The following is a 23901-nucleotide window of genomic DNA, read 5'->3' as shown; positions in this document are numbered from 1 at the left end:
CACAGGGAAAGGTTAGCAGACTTGACTGCACCTGTGACTTCGCTTTGCAATTGAATTCTAAACTATGCACACATTCATGCTTGTAATTTATAGAGAGGATTCTGCTGTTCACTCAAATAACTTTCATACTCATTCCTTCACAGAACAAGAAAAACTGCAAACTTTCCATAACAAAACATTTGAAGTTCTCCTTTGCATTAAACAGGACCATCTGCCATGCGTGCTTCCCACTGGGTTCATAGGTGGAAATTTACGAGCAAAGAGGTGAAGGTCTGGCAGCCGTACCCATGTCATTGATTCTGTTGAGCTCCTCTGAGGGCGTGATGACCTCTGAACTCTGACCCTGGCCCTCCACAATGCGCAGCTCTTCCAGGGACAACCCGGAGCGGGTTATGACCTTGGAGGGGAAGTCATTCTGATTGGATTGAAAAAAGATGCAAGAAAAAACAGAGGAAGACATTAGCATATAGCTGGAGCAGTGAAACGGAATCTGCAAACCTACCTACAGTGTGAAGCACTGAGGCTACAAACTGTATTTGTAACCCTTTGTTTGACTTGAATAAGTAGAAAAAAATAAATACAGAGACAGCGCTGGCTCGATGTTGGAATTCAAATACAGAAACACCACCACAGAAAAGGAGCGTCTCTGGGCTTACCTTTTTAAAGTACTCATCATCAAAGGAAATCTTGGCAGTTCCTGACTGTCTCACTCCTGACCCGTAGTCTGGAGCTTCCTCGTCAGCTACAAAGAGAAAAATCCTCCTTTAATCGGGATCTATCACCGACACGGCTGACTTAAACTGTCAAAGTGCATCAAAAGGAATGACAGAATCTAAGGGAATCTTCTCTTTGCCACCAGATCGGTGGCTTTAAAAGGTTCTTCAATATGCTGCTATACTGCTACTAAACATTTATGTAGTTAAAAAAAAAAAAAACTAAAGAAAATGAAGACTTTAATACATCATATGACCCAAATACAAGGACACTCATATATAATAAATGGCAGTAAACAAGCTTTTATCTCCCTCAACAGGCATGCTCATTAAAGAACCTCATTAATTACTCACCAGCTATAGCCTGGACCCCCACGCGCAGGAAACCACGGACCTCGCCCTTCTCTGTTACTATGGCAACACGGTGAACCAGAGGTACAGGGTACAGCAGGTTGCTCAGGTACACAAAAGCTCTGAGAGTAAAAAGGAGGAGAGAGACGTGAAAACACGAACGTGGCACAGAGCGGGAAACAGCTGCCGCAGTCTTCAGACACAGAAAACATCAATATCTGATTCATGACGCCGTTCACTAAACTGCCGATATCCGTTGCTTCTGGAAGCAGACTGGACATCGACCAGGTGAAAAACCTGAGCAGTCACAGAGACAGTTTTCTGATGTCTCTACAAAAATATATAGATTGACAGCAATTCAAACACCGTGTGCACAAACATTTACAGTGTTTAGCATCTATTAATGACTACGATAACACAGTAAAATATTAGTGACAACTATGTGAAAAGACAAGCAAAAACAAATGAAGAAGGGAAAAAAAAAAAACAAAAAAAAAAAAACAGAACATAAAATCAAACATGCTCCAGGGAGCTGAAATCTGCAGCAGCTCAAACCATCCGTTTTATTTTTAAACTGCGTGACAGGGTGGTGACGGATCGCCCGGGATGCAGCAGTAAGGCCCGGCAACAGAGCAGTTTATTGTACTGCTTTATGACCATTTGTTTTGTGGGCTTGATTTGTTTGGCCTACTGTGTGTGTGTGTTTTTTTTTAAACTGTACCTCCATCCTAGTGCAGGAAGACTCAAGGCCAAGATGGAGGACAGATATGAATCTGAAATTTCTCTGAAGTCACAGTGACGCAGGGAGCTGAGCACAGTGCAGCGCCTGGCTGCACCGATCTGTCTTCTTCTTCTGAGACGGGCGCGCGGTTTGTTAAGTAGCCATTATGTTTCCAGCACTGAGGCGTCAGCGTGGGTGCAACGTGAGCTGCTGCAGCATTTCATCGTGACAGTGAATTAAAATAAATCCCAGGAAGCCTGATTAAGTGTGACGAGTGAGTTAATATGAACTACAATACATCACATGAACAATGTTAAAGCAAACAAGGTTATAAAAAAAAAAAAAAAAAAAAAAAAAAAAAAAACCCACAATGATGTAATTACAATGTAATAAAGGAAATAAAGAAATATAGAGTTTAGAGGGTACACAAAAAAACAACCCTAAAATGGCAAATATCCAAATCAGCTTTGACACGGCAAATACATGAATTTCACACACAGATGGCAGTTAATACAGTCAGCACTGTGATGGTGGGGGGGGGATGAGACATCACGCTGGGAGGACGGATAAAAATGGTGGCTTTTCAATTTTAGGGGACTGAGTCTAAATTAAAAGTAGCTCAGGCCTGTGAGCACACAAGTGTGACTAATCATATTACGTTCAAAAAGTATCCAAATTATCTTGAACTGCTCTGAAAACATGATCGGACTCCTTCATGAAGTCACGCGCTCATAGTGTTTACTCACATTTCTAAGCTTCTGACCATCCAGCTGTTAAATAATATTAATGCATTTTGTCCCTTTACGTCTGTTCATTGTACTACTGTTAAAAGCAACATCTAATTATCAAAAATCTATTTTTGCATCTTCACAGGGTGGACATCCTCAGTTCTACTGTGAATTTTAGTCACTGGTTTCCCTTTGCTCTACATGTGCATACATACAAAGAAAAATAAACCAAGCCAACATCAGTTCCAAACTCCTGCCCCAGCCTGTGTGTGGAGGACGGGGAATGCCACGGTCACCAACCTTCCCACCAGGATGAACCAGGGGGAGCGGTCGTAGAAGGGGTCCTGGCCATCACTGAAGATGTCCGAACCTTCTTCGGTGCCGGCATCTGAGCTGGTGTCATCCACGAACGCCTCGTCGTCAATCAAGTCCGACATCTCGCTCTGGCGCTCGTCCGCCATCTCTGTGATCTCAGAGTCGGTGGTGGAGAAAGTAGGCGAGGGCGTGCGGTCAGCCAGGTGCTCATTGACACAACCGTGGAAGATGGGGGAGCTGAGAGGGTTGGTGGTTTGGGAACAGTGGCGAGAACCAAGGAAAGGTAACAGTGGAGTAACAGGGTTAAAACAGCTCGATGAGCACGGCATCGATGTGACACTTCACTTTGGAAAGATTTCCCACCTCAAATAACATCAAACACGTAGCTGGACACTAACGGGCAAGAAAAGCATGCATTTACTTTTTTCTCTAGCAGGAAATATAAACAATTATCAGCTACACCAAATAATTTGTAATCTACTGAAAGAGTTATTGCAAATGCACTTTTAGGATTCAATTCATAGTCGGCAGGTATTACGCTAAGAGTGTGACAGAAACATGACCATTTTAAACCAAAATGAAATGTCACTTTAAAGGATTAACATACAAATCGTCTCATATAGGCTGGCTGAAAGAGGATAGAATACAAAATGCCTCAAATTTCCACATTATCCAAATCCACTATGCTGGTAACAAGCGGTTGTATGAATTACAGAAGATATCAACATGGGAGTGACATGTGAGCACAGACACAGCAAAATGATACAAAGGTTTTAAAAAACAAACAACTCACACACAAAGTTTATGATATAAAAAAAAACAATAAAAATGTGATGTCAACAAAAATACAAAAAGGAATGTTGATATGTGACATGAAATCATATGAAACAAAATCAAAATGTAATGTATTATTACAACAACAACAAAAATGAAAAATTTCCATGAAGGGGAAAAAAAAAATACCAACATACATAAATAATAAAACATGTTGTAATACTGGTGAATGTAACTCCAATGGCAGGGGATGAAAGTGAGAAGTGAAACATGAGTAAATGTGATGCACCGTACGCTTCTGTTGTCTCTTTCCATGTTACATACCTCCCCACGAGTTTAAACCAGTGGAAACGGTCATAGAAGGGGTCGTTTCCTGTCAGAGTGCCCTCGCAATCCTCCTGGTGCGTGGAGGCCATTTCTCCAGCGCGGTCATACATTGCTCTCATCTGGTCGAGCCTCTGCCTGCAAATGATGAGCGAGTGCAAATTTTAATGGAAGCAGGATGAGAATATAAAGAGTTGCTCAGCAGCCGAAGGCAGAGACGCTGTTAGATGCACAGACGCTGATATCATAGCTCTTTGTGTCTTTGTTACACCTTTTTTTTCTTGATACAGAAAGAGTAAAATATGAGCGGCAACACAAACACTGGGGAAGTTCAATGAAAAATGCATTCACCAGCCACTTTATTAGGTACACATGTTCAACTGCTTGCTCGTGTTAATATTTAATCAGCCAATCACATGGCAACAACTCAATACATTTAGGCATGTAGTCATAGTCAAGACAACCTGTGAAGTTCAACCTGAGAATGAGAATGGGGGAAGAAAGGTGATTGAAATGACTTTGAACACTGCACAGTTGATGGCTGGTCTGAGTATTTCAGAAACTGCTGGGATTTTCCTGCACAACCATCTCTATGGTTTACAGAGCACGGTCTGAAAAGGAGAAAATATCCAACCAAGGTGTGTTGTGCACCTCTGGATGCACAACACATCAGACCTTAAAGTGGACGGGCTATAGCAGGAGAAGACCTGCCACTCCTGTCAGCTTAGAAGAGGAAACTGAGGCTGCAACGCACACAGGTTAAAACTGGAAAACAGAAGATTGGAAAAACGTTGCCTGATGAGTCACGATTTCTGCCGTGACATTTGGATGCAAACAACATGAAAGCATGGATCCATCCAGCTTTGTAGCAGTAGTTCAGGCTGCTGGTGCCGGTAGTGTAATGGTGTGGGGGATATCTTCTTGGCACACTTTAGACCCTTTAGTACCAGCTGAGTATGGTTTAAACACCACAGCCTACCTCATTATCACTGCTGACCATGCCCATCCCTTTATGTATCCATATACTGATAATACGCCATGTCACAAAGCTCAGATCATCTCAAACTGGCTTCTTGAACATAGCAATGAGTTCACTGTACTCAAACAGCCTCCAGTCACCAGATCTCAATTAGAGCACTTTTGGGATGTGTTGGAACGACAGATTCACATCACTGATATGCAGCTGACAAATCTGCAACTGTGCGATGGTATCATCTCAATATGGACCAAAATCTCTGAGGAAGGTTTCCAGCACCTTTCTGAATCTGTGCCATGAAGAATTAAGGCCGTTCTGAAGGCAAAAGGGGGTTCAGTACAAGCAATGTGTGCCTAATAACTTGACCAGTGAGGATATGCATATATTTGGGATGCCATTTTAAGAATGACCCCTTTCTAATTTATCCGACTCAAACTGAAATTTAAGCCGAGAACGTTTCAAACATGTCTGGAATGGAGCTTTAGGATTTAGATTTATACGCTGTAACTAAACTCAGGACTAGTTCAAGAGGGAATGGTGGGGGCATTACTTGAGTTTTTCAAGGGACCAGTAGTGTGTGGCTCCATTCTTCAGGTCCTGGACCTCTACGGCAACCACGGTGCGAGGGAAAGGCCTGGGGTCACGCTCTTTCTCTGGCTCTGGGGGGAGGAGCTCAGGGGGCAGCGGGGAGTATGGCGTGTCTGTCAGCAGGACAAACTGGAACTGGACCTGATGAATGGGAAAGTAAGAATAAAAGAGACAGTTTAAATCTTCAGGACAAGTTATAAGAACAAATCAAACAAAAAAAATAAATAAACACCCTCCACCCCCTGCCCCGTTATGGTCTTTATGGCATGTATATAGTGCTTTTTTTCGTACTGACCACTCGAAGTGCTGTAAACTACAAGCTACATTTAACCTTACACTCACGCAGTGCTTTATTCTATATATTTCAAACAGGTAAGTGTAAGAAGGTAAGTGTAAGAAAAATCTACAGTCTCAATGCAAGTAGTTTCTGAAACGACAACACCACTGAATGAAAACACTGAACTGCAAGAGTCTCTCATATTTGTGAGTTTTGTTGCCAGCTGATAGCTCTCAGAAGAATATCTTGATGAAGCCATATTATATAAACTGGGCCTCTCGGGAGGAGGGTTTTAAATAAATAAGGAGCTAAAATGGAGCGTTTTGGACCGAGCTGAAAAAGAGGCGGTAAAGCAATGTACAGATATCCAAATGTATTCTAGCAGACCCCTAGAATAATGTTATGAACCTGTAAATCATCATAATATGGGCTCATCATCAGGCGCTACCTTTGTGAGGCTCTCCCAGGCCTGAGAACCTGATCAAGAGGCTTTCTGTTTAGATGGAAGTGAAATGTGTAGAAACTCAGGGATTATTTCTATGGGGATGATTCACTTATATATGACTACCAGTAAACTGTGTAAACAAAACAGAATGGAAGGTCCAGTTTGCTCACTTTCTTCTTTAGCTCCACACTAATAGCATTAGCCTCTTTTAGGTAGACGGCATTTCCCCACAGCTGATCACGGAGGGAGGTGAACTGATGGTACCTCCACTTCCTGAAGGCCCACTGAGCCAGCTCAAACTCATGCTGGGTCCACGGCACTGTGTGGATACAAGGGGCAGAGGTGGTGTTAACAAGATAAACGCAGCACTTATTAAAATATACAATGTAAATATCCATAAAACCCTAAAGGATCATACTAGTTTTGTTTTAGCCAAGCCACAGATCTATTCTACTTAGCATTCAGACCTGAAATTTAAGTCACTCAGGTTTAACATTTTGGCACTGACTACACTAAAAAAAAAATAAATAAATAAAAAAATTATTTTTAGGTGTTCAGAACCCAGAAATACAAGAACTTATGAAATAAGTTGCAGAAAAGCATGAAACTCACAAGCGCTACTTCTGGAGAGTCTACACCAAAATGTTTCTTGCATGTTGTACAATCTTTGAGTATAAAAGGTTTGGTCCCCCAAAATCAATCAATAAAATAGATCTGAACTTGAGTGGCTGTGTGAATACTGTGTATTCAAATCAAGTTTTATTTTGATTTTGATTATTCTAATGTTTTACCCAGATGGATAATATTAAACTCAAATTTAAGAGTAAATTAATCCTAAATAACAATTCTTCACTGTGGATTACCAATCTTTTGTCTTGATTTAATGACCTCATTGCATTTAAAAAGTATGGTCCTTTAGATTGAATAATGGTGTGCCTTCTTAGTCAGGTCTCCCTTGAAAAAGATTTTAATCTCAAGGGACGTTCTGGTTACATGAAGGTTACGTGAAAATTCAAAAAAAAACTAAAAATTGAGTAAAACAATATACACCAGCAGAAATATTTTTTATTTTGTATGGATTAGAGGGTATAGTAGTCTTGAGCTAGTTTTCTCTTAATATGATGGGTAATTAGTATGGCACTATTAAAGTACTTGAACTGAATGAAGATGATATTATAGATACGTAAATACTATACGCACATCCAAGGAGTTTAGGCTCTGGACGTAAAGTATGGAAGAAAACAGATGCAGTTTATTTATACATAATATACATGCATATATATTTTACAGTTACATGTAGTGTGCACAGTGAAAAATATTTCCAGGACTAAAAATGCACACACCTTCCTCTTCTTCCTCCTCCTCCAAGTCTTCTTCATCAGGTGTCTCAGCTACCAACGAACGAGTCTCCACTTGTTTCTGAAGCTCCTGCAATTTGCTCTCGTAAACCTGGACACCAACACACAGGGAAGAGGAGAGAGGTGGAAAAAACTGTCCATCAGCCGCGACAACAGATGAGCTCAGTGACCCTTCAGAACTGCAGCTTCTCTTTTCAACCTCACACGAACACGACGTGGCTCACGCCAACCCAACGAGGGGTTCATTTCTGAAATACTAGCACCGAAGACTGATCACGAGGCCAAACGATGCATGCTGCTGGATGTGTAAAAACAGGAAACTGGTTTGCAGATATTCTTAAAGTATTGAGATGTACATAGAAATTTTGCAACTCCATTCCTTACACTATGAATTTCCAGATTTGTATCACTACGAGTGTTGCGCATAAGCAATTCATGGATCGCTGAAAAAAATAAAATAAAATAAAAATAACCCTACAATAAATTACATTTCTACTGTACATGATATATATCACCAAAATCCAGAACAAAAGAGGAGAAAAACCTAAAGGGGTGATGCAATAAACGAGAAACCATCTCCTTGTGTTTGAAGCATAAGTTTTTATGGAAATAAACCTATACTGATCAATGACAAACTATCTGAGAGAAGTGGCTTGAGTGGAAAAAGAGGTGCGGGTAGAAGCTCAGTCAACTGTAATCCAATGAGGGGGCGCCATCATCATCATCATCAGGACAGGCTGTGTTCCCAATGACCTCATCCTGTTTGTTCACAGTCTTCTGAGAAGACAATGCAGCCTTTTCATTTGTCTTTGCCCTCCTCCTCCTCCTCCTCCTCCTCTCCGCCGAAATCCTACCAACAAGCCGAAGTCTCCTCGTTTAAGGAACTCACGGAAATCCAACATGAAAGTTTCACTGATCAGATTAAAGTGACTGAATTTTATCATATAAACAATATGTGCATAAGAATACGTTCAGCACCTTTAACCTGACTATATTACATAGTTTCCCCTGCACAGAGCCTACATGCAGACATCCGATTCTGTCTCCATTCGGATTTAGTGGTGATGGAAAACAAATACCAACCATATGTAACAAGTAACTGCACAGGGATCATGTCATTTTATTTCATTTCATTCATACCTTGACAATAAAACACATAGCTGTGGTATATACTTTTTTGAAAACTTGTGAACAGTACTGTTCTAATAACATGTTTGCACAATGCGCTCGATCAAGGAGCAACACAACTCGGTACACAGCCACAATGAGGCACTTGATGAGCTTGTGGACTCAAAAAAAAGATGTACAACACTCAGACACAGAGACCTAAGATACTTATAAATGCATATTTCAGAGCTGTACATACGGTAGTTCATTTGATACTGTACACTGTCCAGCACACCTGGTCACCATTTGCACCAGAACTTATGTCAAACAATATTCTTTAATGGATTCATCATGGCTGAAGAAATGTAAGCTATTCCATGCAAAGACAGTCAAAGACATGAGGTGCAGGGTGGCTGAATATGTTATGTTTTTTGGTTGCTTTTATTTTGTCACAGCACAGTAAGGCAGAATATATACTGTCAAAACTTAATAGCATAAAAAAGAATGATAGTCCTCAAAGGTCTCTCCCATGCTGCTCTGAGTGTCACTGTTTGTCTGAAATGATTTGAAGGCCATCTGATATTGAATGTTAATAATGAATGGGGTTTTCTTTTAAAGCTAAAAATGCAGCAGAGAAAAGGCAGATTGAAAGGTAGGCAAATGGGCATAAGCTAAAGCACAGAGGCAAAAATACTGACATGGACTACTTAAGTTATTGACACGGGCAAATGATTTCACACACCATCACACCCAGATCTGTCCCGGTTGTGTGAATATGCAGCTAAAACAAGGCAGTCCTAAAAATCTCATTGGATATGGACATTTCTCCTGAATACCATTATGCAAACATTTCGAGTCTTTGTCCTGCTTCCAGCATTTTTTAAGGCGAGTTTTTGGGAACCATGACAACACTCTGTAGGGCATCCATGTGAAACACAGTGAACTCTGCTTCCTCAATGAACCACAAACATGAAATGTAATTTTAAGACCAGACTGAGTGGTTTATACAGGAAGGAAAAAAAACTTTCAAATGGATACAATTTTCTTTAACGAACAATCGAGGGTTTTCGCTGTGCTTTTCAGCGTAGTGGTTCTTTCATTTCAATGTGTCGTCAATGAGCTCCAAGACTCGGAGATCTTTTAAAACATTGTTTTGACTTGGTCTGCTTTTAAAACTTTTTTTTTTTTTTTTTTTAAAGAATTGAGTATCTTTAAAATTAGTGCATTCAATAACAAATTGTGCAGCTTATTAGTGAAGTGAGCGAGTGCAAAATACTGTAATACAAGTGGTTGGTAGTTACATATTTGAAATTAAAAAAAGAAATTATAAAGTAAAAAAGAAAGCGACAGGAAAAAAGTTTCCAATCATGCAACTAAGAGGCTTACTAAAAATTGTAATAAGTCAGTATGTTATCAATAAAAAGTTAGTTTCGGTTAGGTAAATTATGAAGCTTCCTCTACAAAATTAATCTGCACTCATGTCCATAAGCACTGAATTAAAAGGAAGAGAAAGAAAATACTGAATTGCAAATGCTTAGCAGGATTAATAGAGTTAAAAAAAAAAACATTTCCTTTATATGTCAGTCTGTTTAAAAAGGCACACAATTGACAAGTGCTTCAAGTTATTCTTCAATAAACCTTAAAATCGTCTTTTGATTCCAGATCTAGGCCAATGATGCGTTACAACAAAATGCTGTTTGAGGTAAACGTGATATTGTAAAGAAAACTGATTCTCCCATCCCACCATGCAGCTCCACAGTACGTACATAAACACTGGGTGTTTTCTGTTCCTAAAGAGGGCAACAACAAAATCTCCATGAAAATTTGCCACTTCACTGTGTTCATGCCCCAGTGGCTAAAAACACTCATCATTCATCAATACTAAAATGGCAACAATGTAAACTCAGAAATTTGACCGTGAAAAATAATTTTGGCAAATCAAAGTGTGATTCATGAACTGTCACACATGCTGATAAATGAACAGTAGGTGTGGCATGTCTGAAAAAGCAGTCCCCTTATCATCTGTTGGCTTTAAATCCTTATGACAGGTCTCCCAGCGACAGTGATGACAATGCACACGATGCAGACAACAAATGATAAAAATGGCATACGATGATACTGATGGAGATAAAATGTCTTTTTTTTTTTTAATAATACATACAATACTTGGATCAACCAGTAACACACTGATCTAGTGCAATAGTCACAGTCAGTTTTGTCAGAGCTGTTGTGATCTGTAATGTGTTTGCCTACTAAAAGTCTGTCAAACTAGTTTGTCATTCCACAAGTGCCACTCAGACCGTCGTCTCTCTGCTGGCTTTTAGGTTAGGAGCAGACAGTTGCCTGCGCATTCGTGGAGGTGGCTGAAAGTTGATTGGATGATTAGGGGGGTCGGTGTGATGGTAATGCTGGTAACCACTGAAGCCGCCGTTGGCATACATCATGCCATTATAGTGGCAAGGCTGTTGTTGATAGTGAGGCTGGGGATGTGCCGGCTGGTTCAGATAGTGGCGGGGTTGGTAGAAAGCCTGCATGTGCCTCCGGTTGTTTTCAGACTGCTGCAGTGACTCCATGGAGCCTGAAGGCCGCTGACGGTGATTAAAAGAGTTGCTGCGGCCTCGTTCATGCGGCTGCTGGTGTTGGTTGTTCCTATAGTTATGTCTGTGACCTTGGCTTAAATCCTGGTCAGAGTCCTTGCTTCTGGGCTGAGCTGATGGGCTTGGCAATGGGGGCGAGACTTGGACAACTGAAGCAGCCATCTTGTCGCTACACTGTACACCTTCTTCGGTCTGGCTTTCCACCTCCTCCTCCTGTACAGCTTCTTTGGGCACCTTTAACTCTATAACCTGCTCATCTGTAATTATGATATGAGTACCCGGGCTCCATGAATTGCGATGCTTAGGATTACTTTTGAAGGGGAAGCGTAATTTACGGTCTTCTGGTGGTATAAAGCGATGGGGCCCAGGATGCCGGCGGAGCTGCTTGGAGATCTCTTGTTGCTGAAGATTCTTGAGGCGTAACTGCTCTTGACGCATCCAGCGCATGTGGCCTCGCTTTAGGGTTGAATCGTCTCCCGTACTTTGGCCTCTTAGTGAATCTACATCTTCACCATTAGGCTTTTCAGGCACAGGAAGATTTCCTTCCCGAGGGCTCGGAGTTCTAGCTGCACAAGTAGAGGCACTTACACTGGGAGGCTGTTCTTGACCCTCTGGGGTGATGAGTGGAAGGACCCTTTCCATTTTGACCATCTTGTTCCTGAGTGCGCGGATCTCCTCATCCTTCATGTTATTCTGTTTCTTCACCTCCTGCAGGATGTCCTCGAGTTTATCAATGTGCACTTTTAGTTCATCCATAACGGCCCCTCCAGGTCGAGACCCATTGGTCATGACATCCTCAATGCGCTCGTCACCAACCCCTACAGTGTCCCAAACATCCCGAGCCACTGCCCTCCACGAGTCCCGCTCGTTGGGGTCCTTCTTGCCATAGCTAGCACAAAGCTCCTTCATCTTTACAATAGCCAAAGCCTCAATTTCCTGCCGTGTGTGGCGGAAATCATTGAGCGCCACTTCGTAGCAGATCTCTTTGACTGCCTGGATCTTCAGGTCAGAGATAGTAACCCACTTGGAGTCCTTGGTAATGCGGCGCCGCTGAGGGATCTGGTACATTTTAACTGGCTCTCTTCTTTTCCCACTGCTGGGTAATCCACACTTTTTCACTATGGTTTGCAGCTTGCTGGGAGGTAGCTTTTCCCTCAGGGAAGTGATCAGTCTCCAGCTCTCTTCACAAGACCTCTTATCTGAGTCATCCCCACTATCAGAGTCTCCATCCTTGAGAAAACAACACAGGACACAAACCAGATGGTCCCCCCCCCCAAAAAAAGGAGAAATTACAATGGGAAATCAAGGAGAGGATGAAAAGATGGCTTTAAAAAAAAAAAAAGAATGAATGAACATATAAATATGCAACAAGGGAACTTCAACCACGAGTCAAAGTTAAATCAGAATATTACGGAATATTACGGAATTTTCCAAATTCAGGGTTTTTACCAAAGGTGACATTTACACCAATATTAGAAACATTTTGCATACATCGTTATTATACAAGATGTATGGCAACATGCAGTATTATTTTTAAATTTATGCTGAAAATAAAGTAATAGAAACAAACAAATGAAAGTACAAGAAACTGTGGCTTCCATTGACTTTCTTGTCAGTTTTCTTTCTCTTACTTCTTCAATGAAACAGTGCCATGGATGTGAATTCATGTTCAATATAACATTCACTAAAAACTTTTTACATGTCAGAAAAGGATATGTCCTTTTTAGACGCATCGTTCCCAGTGTTGCATATTGATATTAAAGGTAAAGCATGTCTATTGTGATTAGAAAGAAAATATCAATAGATGGTAGTTGCTGACTGGAGCACATCTGTGCTGGTTTTGTGATATTCCTCTTCTTAATTGAAAATTTTGTGAGCTGGATCCCAAACCTGCTACAGCAGCATGCATGTAGACGGATTTTGGAGCTTTTCCCCTTTAGTCCAGAAGGTTTGAGTGGCTTTAGTATTAGTGGTAAGTTAGCAGACAGAGTGTTCTTGCAGTTGATCAGAAAGCCAGTAGAGAGAGGAGAGGCAGAAGTGAGGATAAGTGTTAATCCACTACAAGAAAGTTGTTAGTTGAGGGAAGAAAAAAAAAAAAAAAAATGCAGTTTCTCATTTTTCGGAGACAGCATACATTACAGATCACAACCAGTAGGGATAATTCAGATCCTGTGTATGAGAACTGTGTATCTATGGGAAGAATTGGACACTGGGAGTCTGAACCCTCTGTATGTAATTCTGCACATATAAAACCACCAGAATATAAGAGAGGCCTGTGATTCACTGAATTGACTGTGAGCTGTGGTAAGTGTTGTTGACCCGCGACCTCACAGATGCCAAAGAAGTCAATGAGAAACCACATTGTCACTATCTGTCAAAAACTACAGCAGAAATTGTTGTTATCACAATGCATTGTACATGTCAGCAACTGCATTGAAAAGATGAAACTCAGGACAAAACAGAGCAAGAAAACTATAGAGTAGAAATCTAATCCAAGCAAATCAACAGCCACTTTAGAGTCGACCAGCTCAACAGCAAACACTGCAACTTAGTCCACAACCAGTACTGAATGAGTTAAGAAAACATGCTATTAACATGAACCATGCAAAAGCAGCGTCACTTTTTAACAGGTTTTTCAATGCTGGTAACCACTGAATCGGTTTTAAAGGAAATTTGATCTTCATATCAAATCAATTTTAGCCGCAAGTTGCTGTTTTGCAAGATTCAGCTCCACTATAGAAGACACAAGAAAAGGGAAAACAGGGATTTGGAAAGGGGGAAAGCTTTACAGTCGAATTCTTGCTCGATCAAGCTGCTACAGAAAAATTGGTTGAACACAAAAGGAAGGCCAGTAAAAAGCTTATCTGTCTCAAACCAGAAAAACTTCCATGCAAGAAGAGACATGCGCTACGAGTAAAAGTGTGATTCACACATAAACATCTCAAAGTGTCAGAGCTCTGAGTGAGAATTAGTACTAGTCAGATTTAAATGGACCAAATGAAACCATCATCCAGAAAACAAGCTGTCAAATGGTAACTGATTGTAGCTTTTAAGATGCTTTTACTTTGAAAGCCACATGACAGATACCCTGAAGTACATTTGACTCAAAATATCACAAAATAGCAGGTTCACTCAAGAGGCTGCTCCTAGTAGCGATTGCATTAACTTACAAAAGGAATAACTGATGTTAGAGCTTGGCTTCTTTTACACACACTCTGCACTTATTACTAATTTGTTTCAAACTTCTATTATGATAACAGAAAACAGAGTGAGTTCTTGAAATTTACAAAAGGGGGCTTGTTTGAACTCACCAGTCGCTGTTGCTCCAGAAGCTGGTCCGCTTCTTCCTTCTCCTTTTTGTACAAGATTTCCATCTCAGTGAGTCTACATGACAGAGTAAAATAAGAGCTTTGAAACACAAACAAATCATGATCAAACAATCCACATTTAAAACTACACAACTACTCACACAGTTAGGAAACGATTAAAATAAATGGATATCATAGGCTGCATACCTTTTCTCCATTTCCTGCTTCATGTCAATGCCCTGTTTCTCTAGGAGCTCTCTCTGAGCAAACGTCCAATCGACCGGCTCCACGGGGGTTTCGGCCGATGGCGTCTTCTCCCGTTCAGCTCTGGCCTGCTCCGGGTGGTTGAACCGGAACACGTGGTTCTTGCCCATGATGATGCGATTGCCTTAAAGAAGGCAGCACAAACATGAAAGAAATTTCTTAAATGCTACAATGTATGAAGTGCAAGAAAAAAAATTCATTTCATTATTTAGGCATTAGGAAATCAGTTATATCATCTCTGCTTACAGTGCTCATACACACATACCAGAACGAAGCTGGATTGCGTCCTCGACACGCTTGCCGTTGACGTAGGTCTCTGATCCCTCGCACGGCACCAGCATGACAATAACTTCAGCAAAAACAAACCAATCATGACTCAATCATTCTGAATGACTCATCATCATTCAAATAAAAAAAAAAAACATGTCATCATTGTATGTAGTGATTACTGACAAGCCGAGTCAAACGTCTACATTAGTTTATATTTATACACTAATTTCACCCATTCACAAAATGCCTTAGGTTGCTTTTGCATGTGTTTAGGGACTATATGTATATAAGTGTTTTTAAACTCAGACTACAAATATAATGTCTTTCTTGCTCTGTTAATTTAACAGACGTTCAACACACAAAATACAAACACCAGTAACAGATATTATTTCTCACCATCTCCGTTGGCATTCCTTTCACTGCGGAAGTAGCAGTGTTCCTCTTTGATATGAGCACCACTCAAAACAATGTCCTGTCTTCTTTCGGCGTCGGCCTGACCCACTCTGAAACAATCACAGAAGCCAATTTGAGAGACTGCATACTGTTAGATGTACTGTCAGCCATCTGGGCAAAAGTGTTGAACGGACCCTTTAAACTGTGACTTATGTGAAGGCAGCTCTAATAACACTGTAGGTTCTTTCATCTTTTAACATTTATTGTTCCTCTAAGTTGCAAATGTAACAAATGACTCAACAGGAAGATTCTATAGAGGGCCCCAAAAGGACAAAGAGGTGTGGACAGTAACTTTGTGTTCATTAGCAGATTTTTAAGCCCGATTCTGACAGTTCCTCTCGCTCATCATAAAAAGGCCCAGTAGTTTTCCAGACACCCTGCCTGGGAGAGTTGCCAGAACTTTCCAAATCCACTGCAGCAAGGTCATTATTCAGGTTAAAGTTACCTTGTAATGCCGTCTTTGATGTAGTAGAGCAGACACTCAGACATGAGAGGATCCTCATTCAGGTTAACCAGGTGTGGAGTCTACAGATGAACATATGAGGCAGACAGTTTACCACAAAAACATTTCTAGAATTTCACTGGTTTCGTCAATATTCATAAGTCCATAAATTAGCCCAATACTAGGATATTTTCATGTCAAACATTGCAAATGTAGACGGAAATGGTCACATCAACAGAGTCCTGACACCTCTGGAGTCTAACACATCACAGAACTACTTCAAAAGGATCCTGTAAGCTATTCCTTAGAAAAAACACCAACCTTTTTAGGTGAGAATACCCCATTAAAGTCTGCATAGAGATCACAAGGCTAACCCGCGGAGCAGTGAATGAAAGGAAAGAAAAGAAATTATGGAAGACAATCGGATGTGAACAAAAGACACAAAAGAAAAAAATAGAACAAAAACTCACAGACTCATGAAAATAATGAGGTGGGGTGATTCAGGCCCTCATGAGTCTACTGACAAACACATACAAGCATGTCTACTGGTTTTTATATCACTGCCCTACAGCTCTGCTTGGTGGAGAAGTAAAGAGTGAAGGGAATGTGCCATCGCCTATAATTTAATAAGACTTTGATAGCACTAAGAGATCTAAGCAACTACAGAAAGAAGACCAAATTATTCTGTTCAAACAAAAGAAAATACTCTTAAGTGATGGAGCTTCGATGTAGTTGAAAGAAAAATTGTGAAATCTTAATACACTCACATCATATTAATACTGATATCATATATTTGACTATCAAACATTTTGGGGGAAAAGAACTGCAAATGTTCAGTTTAAAAGTAGAAAACTTTTTTGGAGTTAAGCGTCTATTAAAGACTAAGAGTGCAGGAAAGGTAGCTTGTCTGCTTATTGCTTATTATTAAACAAACCTTCTTGGTGGCAAAACAATCAAACGGCTCATCAAATGGCCCTTCATCACTAAGCTGAGTATGTGAAGGAAGCAAAGAAGAAAAAGTGGAAAGAAAGACAAAACGATAAACAAAAAGCTGTGATAATGCAGGGAGGGTTCTCATGAAAAAGACATTGAGGAGAAGTGAAGCGATGGAGGAAGGGTGTGCTTCACCACCAGTGGGAACTTTGGCAAAGCGCTCTCCCATCCAGTCTGTCATACCTTTTTAGGAGAAAATACACCCAAAGTGCCTCCATCTTCACGGATTGCCACACCCATCTCTGCAAGTAAAGCCTCCCTGCAATGAAGGGAAAACATTTGTACAGTGAGCACTAGCAATGTTTTATTGGTCTTTTACACAACATGTTACACGTATTATCTGACAGGACTTACAGCAACACACACTGTGTACATTTCCCCCCAAAGAGCTTTTGTACTGATAACTAGGAAAGGATGAGAACTGACGGTGTGAGTAAGTGATTTTCAGCAGGATAAGAATGGCACCAGTTAGACTCAGTGGACAGACATAGCATGTCTGATGTCTGAGAGGGGTGTCTGTGCAGCAGAGTGGGACGACAAATGAGGACAGCGAAATGGACAGAACTGATGCAGTGCAGAAAAAAAAAAAAGAGGTAGTAGAAGAAAGGAAGACAGCACAGAGGGATGAAGAGACAGAGACTGAGCTAAAAGGGAAAAAAACAAAGGTTGAGTAAGTTACACTCTCTCAGGACAAGTTCTTAATATGTGATGTCTGTCTGTGATGCTGAGAATTACATGTGTTAATAGAGAGAGGGATAGAAAAAACATGAGCAGCAAAGACAGAGAGATGACAGAAAATCCTACAAAAACAGTTGTATTTAGCCACACAAGGCTGAGTAACAAACAGAACTAAAGAGAGCTAGAATAACAAAGACAATGTCCAATCAAAGCATGAGGTGGGTGTGAACATCAAATTGCAGATAACTGATGACACAAACATCCCCTGTCTGAGGTCTCGAGGTTTCCAATGCTGCCGGAGCATCTGACACACAGTTAAGACAGACCGCACATCCCTTATAAGACTGACAGGACACAATGAGGAAGAGTTTAATGCACATGCGGGGCCGACACCTCTCCCCTCGAGACAGAAAGATGGAAATGAACAGACACCGTCTGCCCGTACTGACCTCTCCATGCGGATTGCCTCAGTCTTTCGCAGTTTCTCTTCCCAGGTTTCATTGAGCTCAGCAATGATCTTTTCTGATTCCTGAACAAAAAGGAAAACTGTGAGAAAAACATAACCTGTGTAATATAAAAGTAACTATGAGCAGTGGACTGGGGGCAGGAACGGGCACACCCAGCCTGGATTTGTGAGATGAAATGTTAATACACTTTCCCTTCATAAAACAAACTCGTGGCTTATGTTTGCGTTTAGATCCCCAAAATATCTGCAACATTAATACTGAATATTGTTCCTCACTATTAAAGCATAAAGCTCATAGGACCGAATCTATTTTGGTCTGATTTCCTCCGTATTTGCGTTGGTGCTTGACGTCATTGGATGACAGACAGACTGGGCACCACGGTTGCCATGGAAACTGCAGCTCCTCGTGGCTGGTCGTTGCAATCCTGTGTGCTGCCCTATCTACAGAGTGCGAGAGACTACTGTGAGTGGGAGGCATATAAAGCTCAGGGGCCACACGAGGACTGAGATGCAAAACAGATTTTCACGAAAGGCTGTGGGGGGGCTAAAATTAAACAGCTTTCTTGACATTAAATAAATGCATTGAACAAATATTACAGTGGCTGCACTTATTTCATGTTGATGTGAATTTCTTGACATCTAATAAATTTTGTAAATTGACGCATTAAAAGAAAAGCTGCATCTGCATAAACATGCTGGATAATACGCACTTTTTAAGAATTAAAAGCAAGCCTGCTGTCCCCTGGAGCATTCAACAGGTCAGCAATGGTTCCATCAGTTTTTAATCAGGCCTCTACAGTTTAGAGCTTTAAGTGGCCAGACTGGGAAGGTGTCTGTGGGACTCTTCACTCTTAACTGGACACAAAGTGTGACTTGAAGACATTTTCTAATTTACCTTGAGTCTTTCAATGGCCTCTTCTCCTCCAGGTGTGGACATGATGCGCTCCTGGATGCTGGTGACTGACTGAAGGCCCCCCTGGCTGCACAGCAAGCCAGAGGATGGAGAGGCTGTCAGGGAACCAATAGGGGCTGTGGAGAAATGGCCAGGGCGTTGGTTGTCTGAGGCTATCAAGTATCTATTCTTATTGTTCTGAATGTCTTTGAGGTCTGAGCCAACAACAAGAGAGAAGGAGAGAGGGAGAAGGAGAACAACAGAGAGAGGAGGGGTAGGCCAGGAAAGGATGGAGGGAATAAAACACATAAAATGGAAGAAAGAAATACCAAATATAAAGAAGGAAAGAGAGAGAGGGGGCAGATGGGAAAAGAGAAAGGACAAAGGGGAGGAAAGACCAATGTAAGACACACATTTTACGTTGTAAGACAAACACCCAGCATGATAGTCAACTACAGAGAGCAGCAGTTTTCACTTCAGGCAGTTACGCTTCGACTCCTCATCTTCCAGAGAAAACGCATTAGATTTCAGCCTGCACTTTAATAATGAGTTTAAAGGGCTGCTTTTATGCGAGTCACAATTACAGTGGAGAGCAATTAACTCTGAGCTCTTAATTTGTAGTATGTACTGGAGGAATAGGGAGATGCCACTTTATTGCTTCTGTGTATGCGTGAATGAGAACACACTGTGTGAAAACTGCTATCAGAGTATTGGCTACAGGACGGGAGGGAGATGAAGACTGCAAGAAAATTCAGCAGGAGGACAGAGGAGAGACGTGGACACATGCTGGCAAAAAGCTTCAGCCCGCAGTTGATTAGATTAATTCACTGCACACACGCCATATGCACACAGCAACCACCATAACAAAAGCCACGGCAGCCTCACTCAAAGGTCAGGCAGCTCATGTCAATATAATGACCTCAAATGGGCCTCTGAGGCAACACACAATTGAGCTCTCTAAGAAACAAACTAAACCAAAGTGATAAAAGAAAAGGTTGATTAATTTGGGAGATAACTTTCTGAAGACATCAAAAAAAAAGAGAGAGACCAAACTATTTAACCATTTGCCCTGCACATCAGATGGTGCAGCTGAACAATTATCTTTAGCCAGAAACATTTTTCAAGTCAAGATGTTAGGAATGATTGCAAATACAGCAGAAAGCACACTAACAAACTAGTTACTCTCCTAACTACTAAAGCACACAAAGTTAGTCAACTCTTTACACAAACACCTCTGGTGCCTCTATTTAGAAATATAAAATTATGCACCTTTCCGTCTGTAGCTCTGAGCCTCAGTTTGAGCACTCAGCAGGGACATTTTAAAGCTTTGAGCACTGTCACCTGCTGGGGATGATTAGTGAAAGAAAAAAAAAAAAAAAAGCAGAAAGAACCACCAGGGTTAAAATAAGCTTAACGCGAGTCAAAGAGAGTGAGACATGGTTATAAAATGATGCATTTGGATTTGAGGGTGAGGAAGACTAAAGGGTTATTCTAAGATATTCTGAATCTGAGCCTGCAAGTAGCTGCCTCACACCCATCATTCTGATACGAGGAAAAGAGAAAAAAAAAAAAAAAAAAATCACAGAAAATCAAGCGCAAAGCATGCTAACCTACTGCCATGCTTACCCCTGCCAGGTATAAGCACACCTATGGAAGCCTTGCATTTCTGAGTCTCTTTCTATTAAGCTTTTTTTTTTTTTGGCAATTACATGCAAAGCTGGTAGCAGATTCAGTGTACAGGTAATGGGGTTCAAAAGTAATGTCAGCTACTGTAATCAGGGCAAATAAGGGTAAATAGTGATATAAAGTGCAAGTCTACCACGCATATACACACATTTGACTCCACTTCCAGGGTAATCATCCCCCATAGGATCAACTGAAGGGAAGCAGGAAAAGATGAGAAGGGTCAGAGGTGAGCACCAGTAGAATGGGAGGAAAAGGTTACAGAAATTTTTTTTTATTTTTGTATTTTTAGAGAGCTGGATAAACAATAACGAGGCTTAGAACAAGCATAATGACATATTTTGTTAAGAGCTATGGCATTAGCCGTGATCTATGCAGGCATTAGCAAGTAGTCAGGTTATTCATCACTTCAGCTATTATAAGTCATTAATGGGTATATTATATCTGTAATTGACAAGGCCATGAGCCATTACTCGTGCATACAGCAAACGCAGTATGACATTTTAGTGGCGTTTTGAGCCACTATTTGTGTTGTCAGACACTTTTTTTTTTGGTGATGTACCAGCCACAAGTACAAGCACTGTGATGAAAAGAAAGTTAGAAGGCTGAGAGCAACAAGACAAGAATGAAGATAGAAGATGTTGCCAGCTTGTGGTGGGCACTGACAGAGAAGGTGGCTGAGCTGCAGATATGACCAGCTGATACAGCATAAAACTCACTGTCCAGAATGTCTCCCAGGCCCTGGGCACGGAGCAGCTCCTTCAGTCGGGCCACTTCATCCTTCAGTTCGCGCACCAGCTTATTGTTGGGATCCTCATTGATGACAGCATTGCATTTGATGTTCTTGGCCCGGTCTGCATAGCTAAAAAAAAATCATAAAAAAAGAAATCATTTTTAAGATAATTCAAACAATTAATTAATTGGTATTTATTTTGTGTTCAGGACTGAAAGCTTACCGCAGAGTGCTGAGGGTTTCATCGTAATTTATGTCTGCAGGACTGAGGGCAGCTACCATGGCTGTTCTGGAGTTTCCACCTGATAAAAAGTTTAGAGATGCCAGTAAGCAAAACATCATAAACACATATTTGAGTTGTTTCAATGCACTGCAAATGAAATGAATTTTTGTGTAATCAAGAGCTTCGTTAGACTAAATCTAAGTGCTGATACACTGCACACTTCTCTCTGATGCATGTCTGAACCAAGGAGGTGAGTGTCCAGTATGTCTGAAATCCAGTCTGCTGCTGACTGTGCTCTTCTTAAACTGGCAGAGTGTAATGTAGACTACTTTATCCTGAACACATATACCATTATACAAATAGCTCAGTTTCTCTTGCTGTCTAGAAATAAGGCTTTTCCTACACAGTTTCCTGACAAGCATTTCACCATTTTCACAGAGTAAAATAGATACTAATGATCATACCGAGGTTCTCCCTCAGCAGCCACGTCAGAACTGAGTCCCTGTATGGGATGAAGTCAGTCTTCTTCTTCTTCTTGCTCTGCGGTAAGCAAAAATCAATATATAAACGGAAAAAAAATAGTAATAACTGATATAATCATGTACAGATTATGGAAGGCACTAGAGGCTGTGCAATAATATGATGAAAAAGGATATATATAAAAACAACTTCTGTGTAATGGTCATGAAGTCAGGTAAAATGAGCAGAGAGTTGATTTGATGTGCTTTTGCTCTTGTGCAGAGATTGTGGGTTAAATTGCACACTGGTGCCCAAGAACAAAGTAATAAAAAATGATGGCAGCTAAATATCTCCATCATCATCACTGCACACGGCAAAAGGCTGCCAAATCTGTCTCATGGGATGAATGACAGGTTAGTGGTTTAGCTGTCAAAGGGTTTACCTTGCTGGTACAATTATCCTGTGTAAGCAAGCATTACAAGGACAAGAGAAGAGAGAACAGAAGGGCAGACATTACAGCATGCCAGGCTACAAACATGAATTCCTTGAGAAGGCAGGGTCAAGTTGTAGAGGGTAAAGGAGAAGGAGAGAAATAAAAGAAACAAAATCAAACATAAAAGACTCACTCACCACTTCAGCCAAAGCAGAGATCACCTTTCCTAATGTGGTGAGAGATTTGTTGATGTTTGCTCCCTCCTGCAAGCACAGACACACAAAAAAAAAAAAAAGTACACAGATTTCTAGGTTACACAAGCCAATTGTTCATTGATGGCATTCCAAAGTTTTTGTGAAGATCGGGGTCTTACCTTTAGCCTGGTACCTTTAGCTCCAGTTGAATCTGCTCGTTCACTGCCTGCCAAATCTACCAGGCTAATTTTACTGACCTAAAGAGAGGGAGTAAATGCAATAGATGCATTAAGCCTATAATAATATGAATTTAATCAGTGTGAGTAGAAAAGTTTTAAAAATTGTTTTTATCGTCTGTATTTCTGAATCAGTTCACCAATGCCAAATATAGATTTCTGCAATAATGCAGTGCTGATTAGCAAAAAAGAAAAAAAGTGTAGCACTTTGATGACGTACAGACTGCACACGGCAAAGTTACTGTGAAGCTCATATTTGAAAGAAGCAAGTTTTTGAGAACGTTTTATATTTACTTAATTACTTTTGCACGACACAGGTTAAGCATCTACTACTGTTAGCGCAGCTGAGCGTCAACGACAAGCACGCACTATAAAACGGGACCAACTCTCGTGAGGTGAAGAAATATTATTGTGTATACAATATATTCTATTTCAAATGATCTGTTCCATCACAGCATCTAAAACAATGATAGTTGAAGCTGACACTGACATGTCGTAGAAATCAGTTATGACGTTTCACTTCATAGTTTTTACACTCATTGTTAGATGCATTCAAGCCAAGCAGTTCATTTAAGTAAATCACATTAGAAAATAATGGAAATGGAATCAATCCAAAATGCAAAACCAAGACTGGGACTGGCTCTGAATGGATCAAATCTAATCAACAGTACATCTAACCTACAGAAATGAAAAAAACATATATATCTATATATTACTGAAACAAAGTCGTGTTTTCAAAAACCTTTAAATAGCTGAAGTCATGCCATAAAAATCTGCAGAATGAATTCTGAAACATTCAACGCATTTGGGGGCATTCCTGTTAATGCAGCAAGGGTGTAAAATCTAACAGTGTGGCCGCATACAATAGGCATTGTTTACAGTGACACAGTGGTCTTTGTG

General features: G+C 40.7%; 1 protein-coding gene across 6 annotated transcripts in view; it reads right to left on the bottom strand.

Moving 5' to 3' along the window:
• kif1b (kinesin family member 1B) overlaps nt 1–23901 on the bottom strand; it is a 58678-nt gene that overhangs the window by 11746 nt on the left and 23031 nt on the right. The window contains exons 8-33 of one of the 6 annotated variants that reach the window (XM_030733231.1): nt 22945–23022; nt 22769–22834; nt 22581–22598; nt 22144–22219; nt 21680–21758; nt 21443–21585; nt 20875–20916; nt 20310–20381; nt 19044–19177; nt 18132–18211; nt 17188–17263; nt 16946–16999; nt 16333–16380; nt 16015–16094; nt 15513–15619; nt 15112–15195; nt 14790–14970; nt 14586–14658; nt 7556–7661; nt 6383–6531; nt 5453–5631; nt 3927–4064; nt 2814–3065; nt 1068–1186; nt 657–742; nt 286–415 (exon numbers count right to left, since the gene is read on the bottom strand). In XM_030733231.1, the coding sequence (XP_030589091.1) occupies nt 286–415; nt 657–742; nt 1068–1186; nt 2814–3065; nt 3927–4064; nt 5453–5631; nt 6383–6531; nt 7556–7661; nt 14586–14658; nt 14790–14970; nt 15112–15195; nt 15513–15619; nt 16015–16094; nt 16333–16380; nt 16946–16999; nt 17188–17263; nt 18132–18211; nt 19044–19177; nt 20310–20381; nt 20875–20916; nt 21443–21585; nt 21680–21758; nt 22144–22219; nt 22581–22598; nt 22769–22834; nt 22945–23022 (2650 nt within the window). Of the gene's footprint in view, nt 1–285; nt 416–656; nt 743–1067; nt 1187–2813; nt 3066–3926; nt 4065–5452; nt 5632–6382; nt 6532–7555; nt 7662–8659; nt 12505–14585; nt 14659–14789; nt 14971–15111; nt 15196–15512; nt 15620–16014; nt 16095–16332; nt 16381–16945; nt 17000–17187; nt 17264–18131; nt 18212–19043; nt 19178–20309; nt 20382–20874; nt 20917–21442; nt 21586–21679; nt 21759–22143; nt 22220–22580; nt 22599–22768; nt 22835–22944; nt 23023–23901 lie in introns of those variants that run through there. The other 5 variants (XM_030733232.1, XM_030733236.1, XM_030733233.1 and 2 more) reach the window with 5 other exon arrangements.

This window comes from Archocentrus centrarchus, chromosome 7 (genome assembly GCF_007364275.1).
Source record: "Archocentrus centrarchus isolate MPI-CPG fArcCen1 chromosome 7, fArcCen1, whole genome shotgun sequence".
Lineage (NCBI taxonomy): Eukaryota > Metazoa > Chordata > Actinopteri > Cichliformes > Cichlidae > Archocentrus > Archocentrus centrarchus.
The sequence above is the reverse complement of the archived record's forward strand: the minus strand, read 5'-3'. Positions and strand labels throughout refer to the sequence as shown.